Below are 15,047 nucleotides of genomic sequence, written 5' to 3'. Positions count from 1 at the left end.
CTTCAGAGCTAAATGAGCATGTATGTTTATTGATCATTTCAATTTTGTTTTCAAAAATACAAACCAAGTGGAGAATACTTACATAGAAAAGTGATATACCGTTTTTGAAAAAGTGTGCTGCTGTTGCATTTTATAGATCGAGGCTTTTTCAGCCCAAATGAAGTCAAAGCAGGCAGAACAACAGATATGACGCTTAGCTTCGTACAGTAGGCTGCAATCTAGCCCTGCAAGCCCACCCACCCACATTTCTCTCCAGGCAAGCAGGAGGTATTAGTGGGACAGAAGCACTTGAGGAGGGCTTCTAAGGAGCTGTGGTGTGGTGAGACTTCTGAGAGCCAAGTATAGATGGCTGAGGGGCCACATTGGCCCCTAGGCCTCAGGTTCCTCACTTTTCTCATAGAGCTTGCATCACTACATGCATTTTTTTTCTTCTTTTTTAAAGAATTTTTTAATTAATTTTCTTTTCTATTATTTAAAAACATCTCATATCAATAACATACATATTACACATGGTCACCCCCTCCCTCCCGGACTTCCCTCAGCTTCCATTTCTGATTTATTGCCTCCTTATTATACTGCTGTTTCATACAATCCACTATATCATTCCTTCATCCCGTTAATTGTTCTTTATCAATAAAGATGTGAATGTTTATTTAAACATATAGCATTCTTGTGCTATAGTTGCTGAACATTGGGCATTTAAATTTTGGAGTGCTCAGACCCCGCCCAGAGGTCTTGCAGTGATTGAACTCTTACACTTTCCCAACTCTTACTTTAGGTATACTGGGAAAATGGCGCTCAGATCACATCTCCTCATGACAAAGAAATCCTGAAGTGTATAGAAGAATGTGTTGAGCCGTGGAACGACTCCTGGAATGAGAATCTGGTAGAAAGCAGCCCTCTTACGCGAGATCCCTTGAAGGAAATCTGTGCAAGCTACATGGAGGACCTGAAAAAGATCTGTTACCATAGGTAAGAAATCAAAGCACAACTCCTGTAAGCATCAATTCCATATGTTAGAAGCCCTCAAAGGTGGAGGTTCAGAATTGGAAGCAGGTAAGATGCAAATGTTTGGCTTGGGCGTAGATATTTGAACAGGGAAGAGCAGAAGAAGAGTGTGTATTTTTTTAATTTTTGTTTATAAGACCACCTTTCTGGACAAAGACCACTGAAAGATGGCCACCACTGTAGAGGAAAACTTAGTTACCAAAGGTTTGACTGAATAAAAATGACGTAGCCTGGTGCCTGAAAATTGAGAACAATGGAACCAGGCCACATTTCCCTGGGGAGAACATTCCACGAATGAAGGGGCCACCACTGAAAAGGCTCATTCTCATGCAGCCACCTTCTGCACCTCCCTCAGATTTTATGTTTAGTTTTGTATTTACTTTGGCTTTCCCCCCCTTATTTGCTGTGAGCCACCCAGAGAACTTTACCAGACAGCGCACTTGAAGTCTAGGAGAAGGGAAAAGGTAACGGCTGAGCCCACATTAGATTTGCTGGTTATCCATGTCTATCATTTTTAGTTGCAGTGTCCCATGAAAGCCTGGCTCATTCTGCAGATGCTGGACATGTGCTGTGAGCTGTTTTTATATGAAGTCTGCTTTGGCGTCTGGGCATGCCACCATCTCATGTGATGCCACGCCACCTTTTGGGAACAGCAGGTCTCCTATTAATCCATTCTGTTGTTTTCTTTATAGGGAGCTGAACACAAAGAGCAGCTTGAAATTTGTTCACACGTCCTTTCATGGGGTTGGGCACGACTACGTGCAGTTGGCTTTTCAGGCGTTTGGCTTTCAACCTCCCATTCCAGTTCCTGAACAAAAAGACCCAGATCCAGATTTCTCCACTGTAAAATGTCCGAATCCTGAAGAAGGAGAATCTGTGCTAGTAAGTTTGGCAGGCGATTTCGTCAACAGTTCTGTCTGTAAATAAGGGTGGGCGAAACTGACTGGCTGTTTTGTGTTGAGTAAAAATAATAACTTTCCTCTTCCAGGAATTGTCTTTGAGGCTTGCGGAGAAGGAAGGTGCCAGGGTGGTGGTGGCAACTGACCCTGATGCAGACAGATTAGCTGTGGCAGAACTGCAGAAGAAGTAAGTGTGTGTGTTTGTGTGTGTGTGTGAGAGAGAGAGTTTTTACTCTGTGAAGGGGAAAAGACAGGCAAGTCTTGTGGGTGTTCCTTGAGATGCAGACCTCCATACTGAATAATGTTTGAATATCTAAACTTCTGTTTTAAAAATGACACCAGTAATTGTAAGTGGGGTGGTGGTAAGGTAAAGGGACCCCTGACCATTAGGTCCAGTCGTGACCGACTCTGGGGTTGCGGCGCTCATCTTGCTTTACTGGCCAAGGGAGCCGGCGTACAGCTTCCGGGTCATGTGGTCAGCATGACTAAGCCGCTTCTGGCGAACCAGAGCAGCGCACGGAAACGCTGTTTACCTTCCCGCCGGAGCGGTACCTATTGATCTACTTGCACTTTGACTTGCTTTCGAACCGCTAGGTGGCCAGGAGCTCATCCCGTTGCAGGGATTCGAACCGCCGACCTTCTGATAGGCAAGTCCTAGGCTTTGTGGTTTAACCCACAGCGCCACTAAAAGCACATATAGCTGAAGCTCCCTGTGCTTCAGATATTCCAAGAAACTGAATTAAAGGCTTGGAAAGGACATGAAAATCCTCAGATCCCTCTATAGTCCAGGAATATATCTGCACCTGCCTCTCTCAGGCTACACCAGAAGAGAAACAGATACACAGCACCTACGCATAAAAGCAGCCCGGTTTCTGTTTTCCCTTCTGCCACCATCTCCAACCCCATCCCACCCCACTGTTATTCCATGGCTCCGTTCCAGTTAGCAAGCTCTTAGATTGTTTCTATACTGTACACAGCAAGGATCAGTGCCTTTTCTTTTCAGGGGGTACTCAATGGTACTTGGTACCAGCACCTCTTTTTGTAGTTGTTAAAAAATGTGGCACTTACTGTAACAACTTTATGGTGAGTACAGGCACCTATTTTTCTAGAAAAAAATCACTGGCAAGGATGCTCCCAGTTTGGGAGCAGGGAGTGCTTAGGGAAATGCCCAAAGGTTCCAGTGTGCCTATAAGAAGCAAAAATTGCATAAAAATGTGGAGCTGTTCTTGTTCTCTCTGTCCTGGCCCATCTCATTTCCCCTTTGCTACCAGCTTGTTCTCCCCGATATCGCCCTCTCTTCCTTCCTTTACTCCTCTTGTTTCGTTCTCCATAAACCTTCCAACTGGAAGACTTTTCTGCCACAACTTATTCTTCTGAGTTCTCCTAGTACTCCCCCGACTCTCCTTCCACCGCTAATTCTCAGGCCACTTCCAAACAAGTTGTGTTGGGGGATGGGGGATTCTTCATACCTGCAGGGTTTTTGCATCATCTGCACAGCATTGATGTCGTCATCAGGATTCCTACCCGTATTCCCATATCCATCTATTGGTTTGTTTTTATTTTGATTATATATTATGATTATATCATGATAATATTTTGATTATATATTTTATGGTTTTATATTTTGATTTTATTCTGTGAACTGTCCCGAGACCTGCGGGTATAGGGTGGTATATATAAATTCAATTAAAAATAAATAAATCTCAATTTACCCATCCAGTGAAAAATCCAATAACTTTTTTTAAAACTCACCTGTTACCAAAGTCTGAATTGCTTGAAAAATTAAGCCTCAACCTGAAAGTCCCTTGAGTGCCTTTCAAATGAATGAGTCCACAAGCCAGCCACAGTGCAATGAGTGCAGGGGAGGAGCTTCAGTCACCTGGGAAACTCTGCTTCCTGGACCATTCTGAAAATGATGGGGTGTTGTATTGGCACCCACATTTAAGAAGCCCTGCTGGTGGACAAGTCTCCTCTTCTGCACAGAAGAAACTTTTAAAGCAACTGTGTTTGTGGCTGCATTCCTCTGTGTTTTGGATTCTCGTGCGCATTCCTTTTGACCTCTGGTCCTCTCCTCTCCTCCTCCTCCTCCTCCTCCTCCTCCTCCTCCTGCAGTGGCCGCTGGAAAGTCTTCACTGGCAATGAGCTGGCAGCGTTGTTTGGGTGGTGGATGTTTACTTGTTGGAAGGAGAATTGTTCCAAAGATGCCGACGTTAAGAATGTTTACATGCTGGCCACCACGGTCTCCTCTAAGATCCTGAAGGCCATCGCACAAAAAGAAGGATTTCACTTTGAAGTAAGAGCTGAATGGTGTTTAGGGTTGTGGTTTGGCTGAGTAAATCCCAGCCGTCTTTGTGCAGTAGTACCTCGGGTTACGAACTTAATTGGTTCCGGAGGTCCGTTCTTAACCCGAAACTGTTCTTAACTTGAGGTGCGTTTTCGCTAATGGGGCCTCCTGCTGCTGCCACGCTGCCAGTGCATGATTTCTGTTTTCATCCTGAAGCAAAGTTCGCAACCCAGAGCAACTACTTCCGGATTAGCGGCGTTTGTAACCCGAAGTGTTTGTAACCCGAGATACCACTGTACAGGGTCCATCTGACCATGGTGAGATATGGAATATCACTACATTCATTATGAGCTAAAGGAGAGAACTGAAGCTGCTCTGGGAAGGAGCTCCAGGGAGAAGGGGAAACTTTTGAGCGTTCAGGGTGCAATTCAGGGGTCTTTTTAAAGGACACGCGAGATGTTAGAAGGAATGAAGCAGTGAGCACCCCCTCACTTATGCCTTTGACATGTAATAAGTTATACTCAGAGGGGACCCATTGAAATTCATGGAGAAGACTTGTTAGATCCATTAATTTCAATGGGTTTACTCTGAATAAAATTTTTGTGGGGGGAGTATTGAGTTGATCCAGATGGTGTGCAGATGTACAAGTTTGGGTTCGGGCAGGATCTGTCTTTTGCTTCTTGCAGGCAATTTACCTAGCTCTGGTCAGCTTCAATGTGATATAAAATGAATTTATAGACTATATAATTTATAGGCCATGTGACTAGATTGCAAGGGCTAAGATGATTAAAGCTGTAGAGAGAGCATTGACTCCTTTTCATTATTGCAACTCTTACTGCCCTCTAGTGCCCCTTCTGGAGCACAGCTGCTGTGGCATCTTTCTGAGAAAATCTGTTTTGTTTGTTAGGTCTTTTAAGCCTTCAGTTTCTGTTTTGCAGCACTGTCCTTGTGTGCAGTTTAAACAGGGCAGACTATTATTCTAATGGTCAAAAGAAATTGTTTAGTTATGGTAGACTTTTGAGAAAAGGAAACTTCAGTCACGTCTTCCAGGACCACTGATCTTGGGCCAGAGGACTGTTTTTAATTTGGGTACCATTCTACAATGTGCTGGCATATAAGAAGGAGCCCTTTTTGGCCATTTAGAGAGCAGAGGCAGTACACCTGGTTGGCTAGGGAGTTCAGGGATGCTCCCTTGGGAGCCGTGCTTAGAACTCTCTTCTGAGTAACCTTTTCCAAATCTTGGGTGACCCAGCTGCAATTCTAAGCCCACTGAGGGCTGCATACTTAAAAGAGAGTTGCTCTCAGAAGGCCTCCTGGAATGAGCAGCTTGGTGAGTTTGCGTGCAGTTGGCATGTTCCATGAGAACGATCTGTATTAAGTGAAGGCACCTTCCTGTCTTTCAGGATACACTCCCTGGCTTCAAATCGATTGGCAGCAGAGTTAAAAACCTCCTGGACAGCGGCAAAGAAGTCCTTTTTGCCTTTGAAGAGTCCATTGGTAAGCACAGGAAGTGTTGGGTGCTATGCCAGGCAGAAGGTGGGGCCAGAGCCAGAGCCCAGTTCTAGAATCTGCCCTCTCCCTTCAGGCTGTTGTTTCCCATCACTCCATTGCATGGTCTAACTCTCAAACGCTTTGTGTTTGGTTCTAGCGTCATATAACCTTCTGAATAGATCCCTTGAATGCAGGGTGGAGGGGTGGGTATACAATGATCACTTACCGCTTTGCTTCCACTTTGATGTAAAAAGGGACCTATTCTGTAATGACAGACTTGAACCCCCCCCCCAGGCCTACCAACTTGGAGCTGAGATTTCCGCGTATTAGATGCTCGGATGAGCTGGATAAGGAAATTTCTAGGAAGCCACTCTTTGTGTTTGGTTCTGTTGTACAGAAATGTTAAGATGATGGATTTAAGGCGACATGTGGATAAAATAAAACAAAATGCTGTTTTGCAAATCTTTGTTTTCCAGGCTTCATGTGTGGCACTTCCGTGCTGGACAAAGATGGCGTCAGCGCAGCTGTGGTGATTGCAGAAATGGCTGCTTATCTAGATACCAAGAGCCAAATGCTGGCATCCCAACTAACAGAAATATATAAAATGTAAGTTCTGTGTGTCATCATCGCTATTCTGATTTATTACCCGCCCTTCGCCTGAGGTCCCAGGGCAGGTTACAACATTGAAACACAATGCTGAAGACAGTTAAAGTGACTTTCCATCACGGAAATTACTCATGCATCAATTCCAGCTGGTGAAAAATAAATTTAGTCATTAATAGAACTGTAACTTAAAGCCTGATCTTGCTTTTGTCCTCCCCCACATTGTTTCCTTGTGTGTTGTGCCTTTTTAGATTATAAGTGTGAGGTAGGGAGTGTCTTCTAGTGCTGATTTTTGTAAGCCATTCTGGGAGCCTTTTTGGCCAAAGGTTGACGTTAAAATGCTTTCAATAAATAAATCTGAATGGAAAAGAGTAGGAATTGTCTTTCCTGTGTTTTTGCCTGTGAGATAACTCAGAAATGTTGGAAGTGGCTGAAGGGGTAGCATTCGAAAAAGAACTTCTGGCGGGGCCTTACTTTATCCCTTTTCTGTGCCACCATTTGTAGAGACATCATAGATACGTTTAGTGATATGAAGGACTCTGGTTTGTGCTTAGCTTTCCTTTTTTCCCCTAGTGACTGAATTTAGAGATCTAGATTACTGTGGCTGACTATATGTTGTTTTTGTGTAGGTATGGCTACCACATTTCAAAAACCTCGTATTTCCTGTGTTATGATCCTCCTACTATCAAAAGGATATTTGAAAGACTCCGGAACTTTGCATCGCCTAATTCTTACCCAGCAGTTTGTGGCACTTTCAGTATATTGGACATCCGGGATGTGACCACTGGGTATGACAGCAGCCAGCCAAATAAGAAGTCGGTGAGTTGTGCAACTCTTGTTAGGAAGCTGTTGCAGATCATTCTCATAATAGCTTTAATGTGAACCCTTTTGCCTTGCAACCCTTTGCAGAGTTTTCAAGTAACAGAGGTGTTGCTTGGAGGAAATCAGCAATTAGATTGTAGGCTTGGGTGTTGAGAAGGAGAAGCGAGTATGTCATTTCAGTCTAGGCCAGTGTTTCCTAACCTTGGGGCTCCAGCTCTTTGTGGACTACGACTCCCATCATCCCTAGCTATCAAGACCAGTGTTAGGGGATGATGGGAATTATAGTCTGAAAACAGTTGGAGATCCAGGTTGGGGACACACTGGCCTGACCACCTCTCAGCAGGTGGGTTGCCACCTTAAAGGAGGAAACCCATAAAAGATCATATTGACATGCAGATACTTATGATGGTTCACAAAAACTTCAGCTGCCTTATGTGTTAGGTTGTAGTTGAGCACAGTGCAGAGTTTTGTGTGCTTCAATTGCAAGCCTGCGTATTAAAATTACATCCACATCCCATGTTCCCTCAACGAAAAGTAAACTCCGGTCAGGACTGAGTCTGGTTCAAAGATACCTGACACCAAATTCTCAGAGCAGAATATGAAATTGTTAGGCTATATACAGAACAGCCTTCCCCAACCTGGTGCCCGCTAAATGTCTTTGGCTACAACTTCATGAGCCTCAGCCAATAGGAGATGCACTTTGAAGCATCTGGAGGGCACAAGGTTCGGGATGTAAAACAGGCTAACTGGATTCAAAATCCTTTAGGAGGACTCTTCTTGCAGTGTTCAAATAATTTTTTCCTCCTGCCAGAACTGGCTAAGGAATTTACCATTCCTAACTTGAGAGTCAAAGGAACCTCTCTATAAATAAACAGTAGTTGATAAATGCTGTTGTATATACTTTGAACAAGGTCTAACTATGGGTTCATTTGCACAATTCTGTAACTTAAAATCTCAGAACAGCAACGAACATGTGCCAGATTTATTTGTACCGTGCCATCAGTGCTTTAGAGAGTAGATTCATGTCTACAGATACTATCACTATCACCATCATAATGCAGTGTTTTTAGTCTTTGGGTTGAAACTTGTCCACAAAACACTTAACTGGGAGCACTTGATATTTAATTAGTGGGAGGGGGAGGCTGCAGGAAACCCTACATCAATTCCACAATGATTTTTCTCCTGATATTCTGCTGCTCTTGTTGCTGTCGCTGCAGGTACTGCCTGTGAGTAAAAACAGTCAGATGATCACCTTCACCTTTCAGAATGGCTGTGTCGCCACCCTTCGGACAAGTGGAACTGAACCAAAGATAAAATATTATGCAGAGATGTGCGCACCACCGGAACAGAGGTGGGGAATTCTGTTTGTGCCATCATTCCCATGGGTTAGGTTTGATGCCTGCCAGTGGTTCTGTGAACAGTCTTGTCTGAACCAAGCACTTACAAAGCAGGAGGCGTCTCATTATGGCTTGATGTGGACACACCGTTGCTGCCGAATGGCCAAGCTGCAGGGCAGCTAGTAGGGATTGTGATTTCCTTTTTCTTTTTTTATCCCACGCTTCCTCAAAGGAACTCAGGGCAACGTGCGTGGTCTCTTCTTCTCTCCTCTCTCCCCAGTACACAACAACCCAGTGAGGCGGATTTAATTGAGGGAGAGAATGACTGGCCCAAGGTCATAGAATCATAGAATAGAATCCTAGAATCCTAGAGTTGGAAGAGACCACAAGGGCCATCGAGTCCAACCCCCTGCCAAGCAGGAAACACCATCAGAGCACTCCTGACATATGGTTGTCAAGCCTCTGCTTAAAGATCTCCAACGGAGGAGACTCCACCACACTCCTTGGCAGCAAATTCCACTGTCGAACAGCTCTTACTGTCAGGAAGTTCTTCCTAATGTTTAGGTGGAATCTTCTTTCTTTTAGTTTGGATCCATTGCTCCGTGTCCACTAGGTCACCTAGTGAAATTCATGACCATCATCACAGCGGTCCCTTTCTCACTGACTGCTCTCTCACATCTTGTAGCTGACACAATAGTTGTTTGAAAGCTGAGACTGTGTCTCTCCTATTCAGCCCACCACTCATGGCCTATAAGACATGTGCCTGAACTGACACTTTTTTTGCTGAAGCTAGTGGAAATGTACAAGCAGAAGAGACCCTTTGCCATTGGAGGCAGGCTGTGCAGTTGCCTTCCTGACTTCTCACTTGATCTCTGCAAAGTCCAGCCAGGTGGAGCATGCATGGTCTTCTGAAAGCTAGAGGATGAAACTCTTAATCTCAGAGTTGTGGATTCAAGCCCCATATTGGGCAAAAGATTTCTGCATTGCAGGGGTTTGGACTAGATGACCCTAGTCCCTTCCAACTCTATAGTTCTGTGATTCTATGACAGCAGAGTAGCTTTGGCATGAAGAAAATGAATGGAAGTCTGATAGAACTTTTCTTTTCAGAATGTGAGTTGGCATTTTGGATTGTGGAGAGGTATCTTAATAACCTCTGACTCCTCTTCCCTTTTAGCGACACGGTCTTCCTGGAAGAGGATCTACAGAACCTCATTGATGCCCTGATTGAGAATTTTCTGGAGCCTAGTAAGAATGGACTAATCTGGCGTTCGGTGTAGCCTTCCTCCTGCTGCTGCTGCTGCCATTGGCTGTGATAGCAGTCACTCCATGCACTGCGTAATGTGGAACAAAGGAACCAAGATGATAACTCCTGTTTGCATTTATATATATATATATATATATATATATATATATATATATATATATGAGAATGCCTCTGTGTGTGTATATGTGTGTTTTATATATAGATATATATGTTCCTTAGCCAGCATATTTATATGGAAGCAGTATCATTTTGTCAGCTTTCTTTCCAAAATGAGAAGCAGATTACCAGACAGCTTTGGGCTCCCACAGAGATCCATCAAGCCAAAAGGAAAAGGCTGAGCAGCTTCTGGCAAATTTGCCAGGAGTGATTGGTGAAAGGGACTTCCTCTACCGCCGCACCTCAAAAACGAAATAAATGCAAACCTGGAGGCTTTCCTGGCTGCCGCCTTGTATTAAACCAGTGTTGGGTATCTGAAGTCTTCAACTTGTTCAGTCCCTTGGCAGCTGGCCTGGATGATCATATCGGGCTGGCAGAATGGTCCTGCTTCCTTGTAGCTGTTTTGAGTGTAGGTATCTTTACTGTACTGTTGAGTCTTACCTTTTTAAAAAAATCAGTCTATTCAGTAGAATTCAGTACTTAGGGTTTTCTAGTGCAGAAGTTGTTTAGAAGTCATAAAGGTTCCAGCTCTTTAAATCTCTTCTTTTGAAAGGTGCTCTTTGTGCATTGTATTCTTATCTGTCTGTGTATTTGCTGAAGTTTACGCGACAGTTGAGCAGTAGTGGCAAGCTATATCATATGAGGTGTAGCTGGCTAGCCCTGGGGCCAAAGCAGGTATGATGGGCCACCTCATTCCTCTTTTGGCCCTCGGACTGCCTACGGGGCTTCTTGGAAGTTAGGAAGCAAGACAGAATGCAGACCTCTTGGCTCAAGGGGATACAAAATTGATCATTGCTGTGCCTGCTTTGCCTTCACCTGCCACCATTAGAAATCCTTCTAGTCTAGACATACCAGCTTTGCCCCTGCCACTATTTTAAAGTCACACTATCTTTAAAATAAACAACCTACATCAAATAAAGCAATATTCAATAATCCATCCAAATCTAAGAGTAAACAGTAAAGCATCAGCGAATAATAACTAAGCAGTTTGCACCTATCAGTTACAACAAAGAATTACTAATCTATAATCAATAAAGATAACACCAAATCGCAATGCATAAAATACCACAAAACCATGTAAAAGGGTCAAATGGAGAAACAGTCACACACAACTAATAATTATTATTTTTTAAAATATCCCTGAACGCCTCTCTTCCCAGCTGGTTCTGCTGTTCTCAAAGTCATGGAAAGGCTCCCAGAGAGGGCTGGAGGGTGGGGCAAGACTTTTCCAAATGTTCCTTCCAAAACTGGCGAGGGCAAGGCCGAGCTTCTGGCTAGAGTAAAAGCCCTTCTTGTGGTTCTTGATGCGAGAAAGTAGAGGTATACTGCCGGGGCCACAACATATCTCTCATTGTCTGCAATTATATAACTGGGGGACCTCAAGCAGTCCTGTTGTCTCTCTGTAGCCATGATTCTTTGCCTGACCACAGATCTTGCTTGACCCAGGCCCAAATGGAGCTATTTATTGGTCATGGGAGCCTCCAAGCTGCAATGCGAAATGGTACAGCCCAGACACAGCTTTGCCACCTCAGAACTAGACATAATGCCGTTTGGTTAAATTGATCAAGTATATATTTGAAATAGGGAGAAGTCCCATCCATTTCCCCATCTGGCACTACCAAAGTTTCCAAGCAGATTTTTCTTCTTCCAAACCCAGTAGCAACCCAGTAGCTGCTTTCTTCTGAGTTGACGGAAAAGCTGAGTTTTGGTAGCCCCGTTGATATAGCTTTGCCACTGTTGCTTGACTTTGTCCTCCTCTTTCTCCTTACGCCCTTTGTGAGTTGGATCTGATAAGGTGGTGCAGGTGACTTCTGTCCTGATGACCCAGCTTTAGGCCACAAGGACAAGAAACTCCATTTCTTGTACATCCGGGTTGGGGGTTTGGGGGGAAAGAGGGGGATTGATGCCAACTGAAGCTTTTGCTCTGTGGCATAACAAAGTACCTTTGTGGTATCTGAATGTATGTGGACAGCAGGAACTTGCTTGTATTGCACGAGGCTTTCGGGGCAAGATCCACCAGGAACTCGTCCTGTGCGCGGGACGTATTCCTGCTGTGTTTTGCCGTTGATTTACATGCAATATTTATTTATTATTTTTATTATTTAATGCTTAAATGCCTTCCAGGTTGTTCGTATATATCTGAGTGAAATGTATTGAATGCCAAAAAACCTTCCTTTTTATTTTATTTTTTACTCTTTGTTTTCTTTTTCATTTACTGTATATTTGAAAGTGCTGCAGCGTAGCGAGGAGAAATTACGAGGGGGCAATTAAAGCGACAGAGCTGCCCCAACCTACGTGCCAGAAGGCATCCAAAGACAGTGGGGGCAAATGTTTGCCTCGTGGGAGTTTTGTCATCCTTTAAGAATCCAATTCCCATCTCGTTAAAGTGTTGCTGTTTGGAACAGAGAGAGCAGAATCGAAGGCCTTAAGAAGCTCTTTCTGAATCCTTTGCTGATTTTGGGGGAAAGAACCCTCTTTCTGTGGTTTAGTTTGAACAAACATAAGTCATGGAAGAACAAAGCAACATGTTCATTGACAAGTTTTCTACCCAATTCACATGATGGGGTGAGTAGCTTAGGGATCACTATCGGATTGATCCTGTCCTGGGACAAGAGTTTAAGAGAGAGAGGGCATATATTCCGTACCCCCCAAAATGTATGGGAAAGAGGGCTATGGCTCCAGTTTTGTTAGTGTCCTGAGAAAGCTGACTTGTTAAGGATTTTATTATTTCTGCTGGAACCGCTGCTATCGGTGGTTTTTTTTAATTTTTTTCAATTGTTCACAATGCTTGAAAATCCATCCTATTCCATTGGGGGAAGTTTCTTTTTCTTCGCTTCCCTGCTTTTCTTAACTGTGAAAGATCACCTCCTCCTCTTACCTCACCAATGAGCAACATGGAGGTCCTTTGGGCTTCTGCTCCCACCCTCCTTCCCTGAGGGGTTTCTCTTGACTGATGCCAGGAACATTTATAATGTGGCATGACGGGCAAAAGTATTTGAAACCACTTCAGAAGCACACTGTGGTTTGTTTAAGATGCCTCTTCCCTTCTAAGATGTTGGTGTGGAGCGATATCACCAGGTTGTTGTATGATGATTTGATAAGGTGGGGGGTGGTTTGTTGTTTTGCTCTTTCAAATCTTGAAATGATTTGCTGAAAGCACTTTCGTCTCCTGAAATTCTGTAGCATGGTCTCTGCATGTCTCCTCAGAAGTAAATCCCAGTGAATACAGTGGGACTTACTCCAAGCTAAAAGAGTATAGGTTTGCAGCTTAAAATGCAGGCTTTGAAAAGCAACACACACACACATGAAGTTTGCTAGTTTAGAATATTTATAATTCACTTTGGCTGCTTGGTTTACTTGAGTATGCTTTTGAGAAAACCTCCCCTTTCCTACCCAATAAGAAAACGTCTTAATGGTCTTCATCGTCTTAATCGTCTGTTATGACAATAAATGGCAACCACTGTTTTGGGAATAGGTGAGGGAGAGAACAGACTTTCCCTTGTAATATCAACCTCAAAGGAAGAGCCTAAAATCTGGTCTCATTTTTATTATGGAGAAGACTCCCTTTCTGGTGCAGCCTTGCACTTGATGAATCACATCCCATAAAGAAGAAGCCCTGCACATGCAAGCAAGATTATTTCCATTATCAGCAGAGTCCAGTGCTATAGTGGGCTCTGTATACTTGAGCTCCAAATCACACTCAGTAAGTTTTTAAGTCCTCATGCCAACAGAGTGTGTTGAAATAACCTTTCGAAACTGGCAGGGCACATCCAGTCCCCTGCCTCAGTTTCTTCCAGCTCCTGCCACTCCCTGTGCCAGGTTCACAAGTCCCAGGTGGGGCCCTCTCCTGCATGTCTTTCAGCCTTGACTGCTGCCTGAGCAGCTGTGCTTTGCGCTGAGAGGGAGCCCAGCAACATCTCGGGGAGCTGAACTCTCCTAGGCCAAATAGAGAGAATCACAGCAATAACTGGTCAAGCGGAGATGAGTCTCTTTGACTGACACGTTGTTGGTTCTGGTGAATGGAGCTTCGTAGCTCACCTGTGCCTCACTGCATCCAATTTCATCTCACTTAAGGATGCTTTCAGGGCATGGGGAGTCATGCTCTGCAATGTGCGCTTGCGCAAACAAGCACTGGAGTTTGTGTAGAACTTAAGGCCATAAAGCATTCTGTTGATCAGTGTGAAGATAATTCAGTTTTTTGCAGGTGGGGCATGACCATTCATAGTCCATAGATGTTTGACTCAAAGCAAGACCTTCCTTCATAATTTTTGTTCAGTGTGTACTGAGACTTTCAGAAATGTGTACCGCTTCTTCTGGGCTTTTTATTGCAGACAGCCCAAGTGCAGCAGGAATGCCAACTGAGATGAGACTCGGTTGGAATACTTGTTTGGCTGCCCCAACCCAGCAACATCCCAAGCTATAATGTGGCACCACCCTCTTCATCTTTTCTCAAAGCTCCAAACAGTTGAGAGGCTTCAAGAATATATATATATATATATATATATATATATATATAGAGAGAGAGAGAGAGAGAGAGAGAGAGAGTGTTTTGCCCTTTATTGGAAATACACATCTTATGTGCCATAGTGAGAGACCTTGTGTGTTCCCTCTGGGACCTTGCAGCGTTATCTGCCACTCAAAAGCTGGAATGGTAGGAGTTGAGGGTGTGATTCTTACAACTGTTAAGATTCCATGTCTCTTCTTTTTGTTTTGTTCTGAAAGATGCGCATGTCCCAAGTTTACATAGGTGTACCCTTCCCACAAGACAGGGGGTGTGTGTAGTACAAAACACTGAGTACAAAAAGCAAAGCAAGGCTTCGCCCCTTACTGTGTCTGCCTTCGTTTGGTAGCTCCCTTAGCTTGGAAGGAGGTGATGCACTTAGCACCTGCCCAGCCCAACCTTCAGCTTCCTTTTTATGTATCCTACTTGACTTCATTTTCAGGACTGTTGCTTTAACCAGGGTAGTCACCATCTTGGACTGCCCTTCAACTGAATCTAAAGAGTGGTACCAGGCAAGCTTTTCATTACCCTTCTTTCATTTCAGATGTGCTTTTCTGCCTAAGAGACAATGGGTGTATTATCAATATGGACTGAAAATTTGCACTTTGATTCTGTTGGAAGTATTTTTTTGTGTCTGGATTATGAAGTGGGTTTAGTTGAATAAAGTGTTAAGTTAATAAAA

General features: G+C 43.8%; 1 protein-coding gene across 1 annotated transcript in view; it reads left to right on the top strand.

Annotated features, from left to right (window-relative positions):
- PGM2L1 (phosphoglucomutase 2 like 1) overlaps positions 1 to 15,047 on the top strand; it is a 53,070-nt gene extending 38,023 nt beyond the window's left edge. Inside the window, exons 6-14 of the mRNA XM_082219342.1 lie at positions 779 to 972; positions 1,701 to 1,890; positions 1,997 to 2,094; positions 4,020 to 4,200; positions 5,595 to 5,688; positions 6,159 to 6,288; positions 6,915 to 7,104; positions 8,325 to 8,458; positions 9,619 to 15,047. Coding sequence (XP_082075468.1) covers positions 779 to 972; positions 1,701 to 1,890; positions 1,997 to 2,094; positions 4,020 to 4,200; positions 5,595 to 5,688; positions 6,159 to 6,288; positions 6,915 to 7,104; positions 8,325 to 8,458; positions 9,619 to 9,721 — 1,314 coding nt within the window. The 3' untranslated portion in view covers positions 9,722 to 15,047. The remainder of the gene's footprint in view (positions 1 to 778; positions 973 to 1,700; positions 1,891 to 1,996; positions 2,095 to 4,019; positions 4,201 to 5,594; positions 5,689 to 6,158; positions 6,289 to 6,914; positions 7,105 to 8,324; positions 8,459 to 9,618) is intronic.

This window comes from Podarcis vaucheri, assembly GCF_965113315.1.
Source record: "Podarcis vaucheri genome assembly, chromosome: 4".
Taxonomy (NCBI): Eukaryota; Metazoa; Chordata; class Lepidosauria; order Squamata; family Lacertidae; genus Podarcis; species Podarcis vaucheri.
Note: the sequence above shows the minus strand (reverse complement) of the source record. Positions and strands in the feature narration are given on the sequence as shown.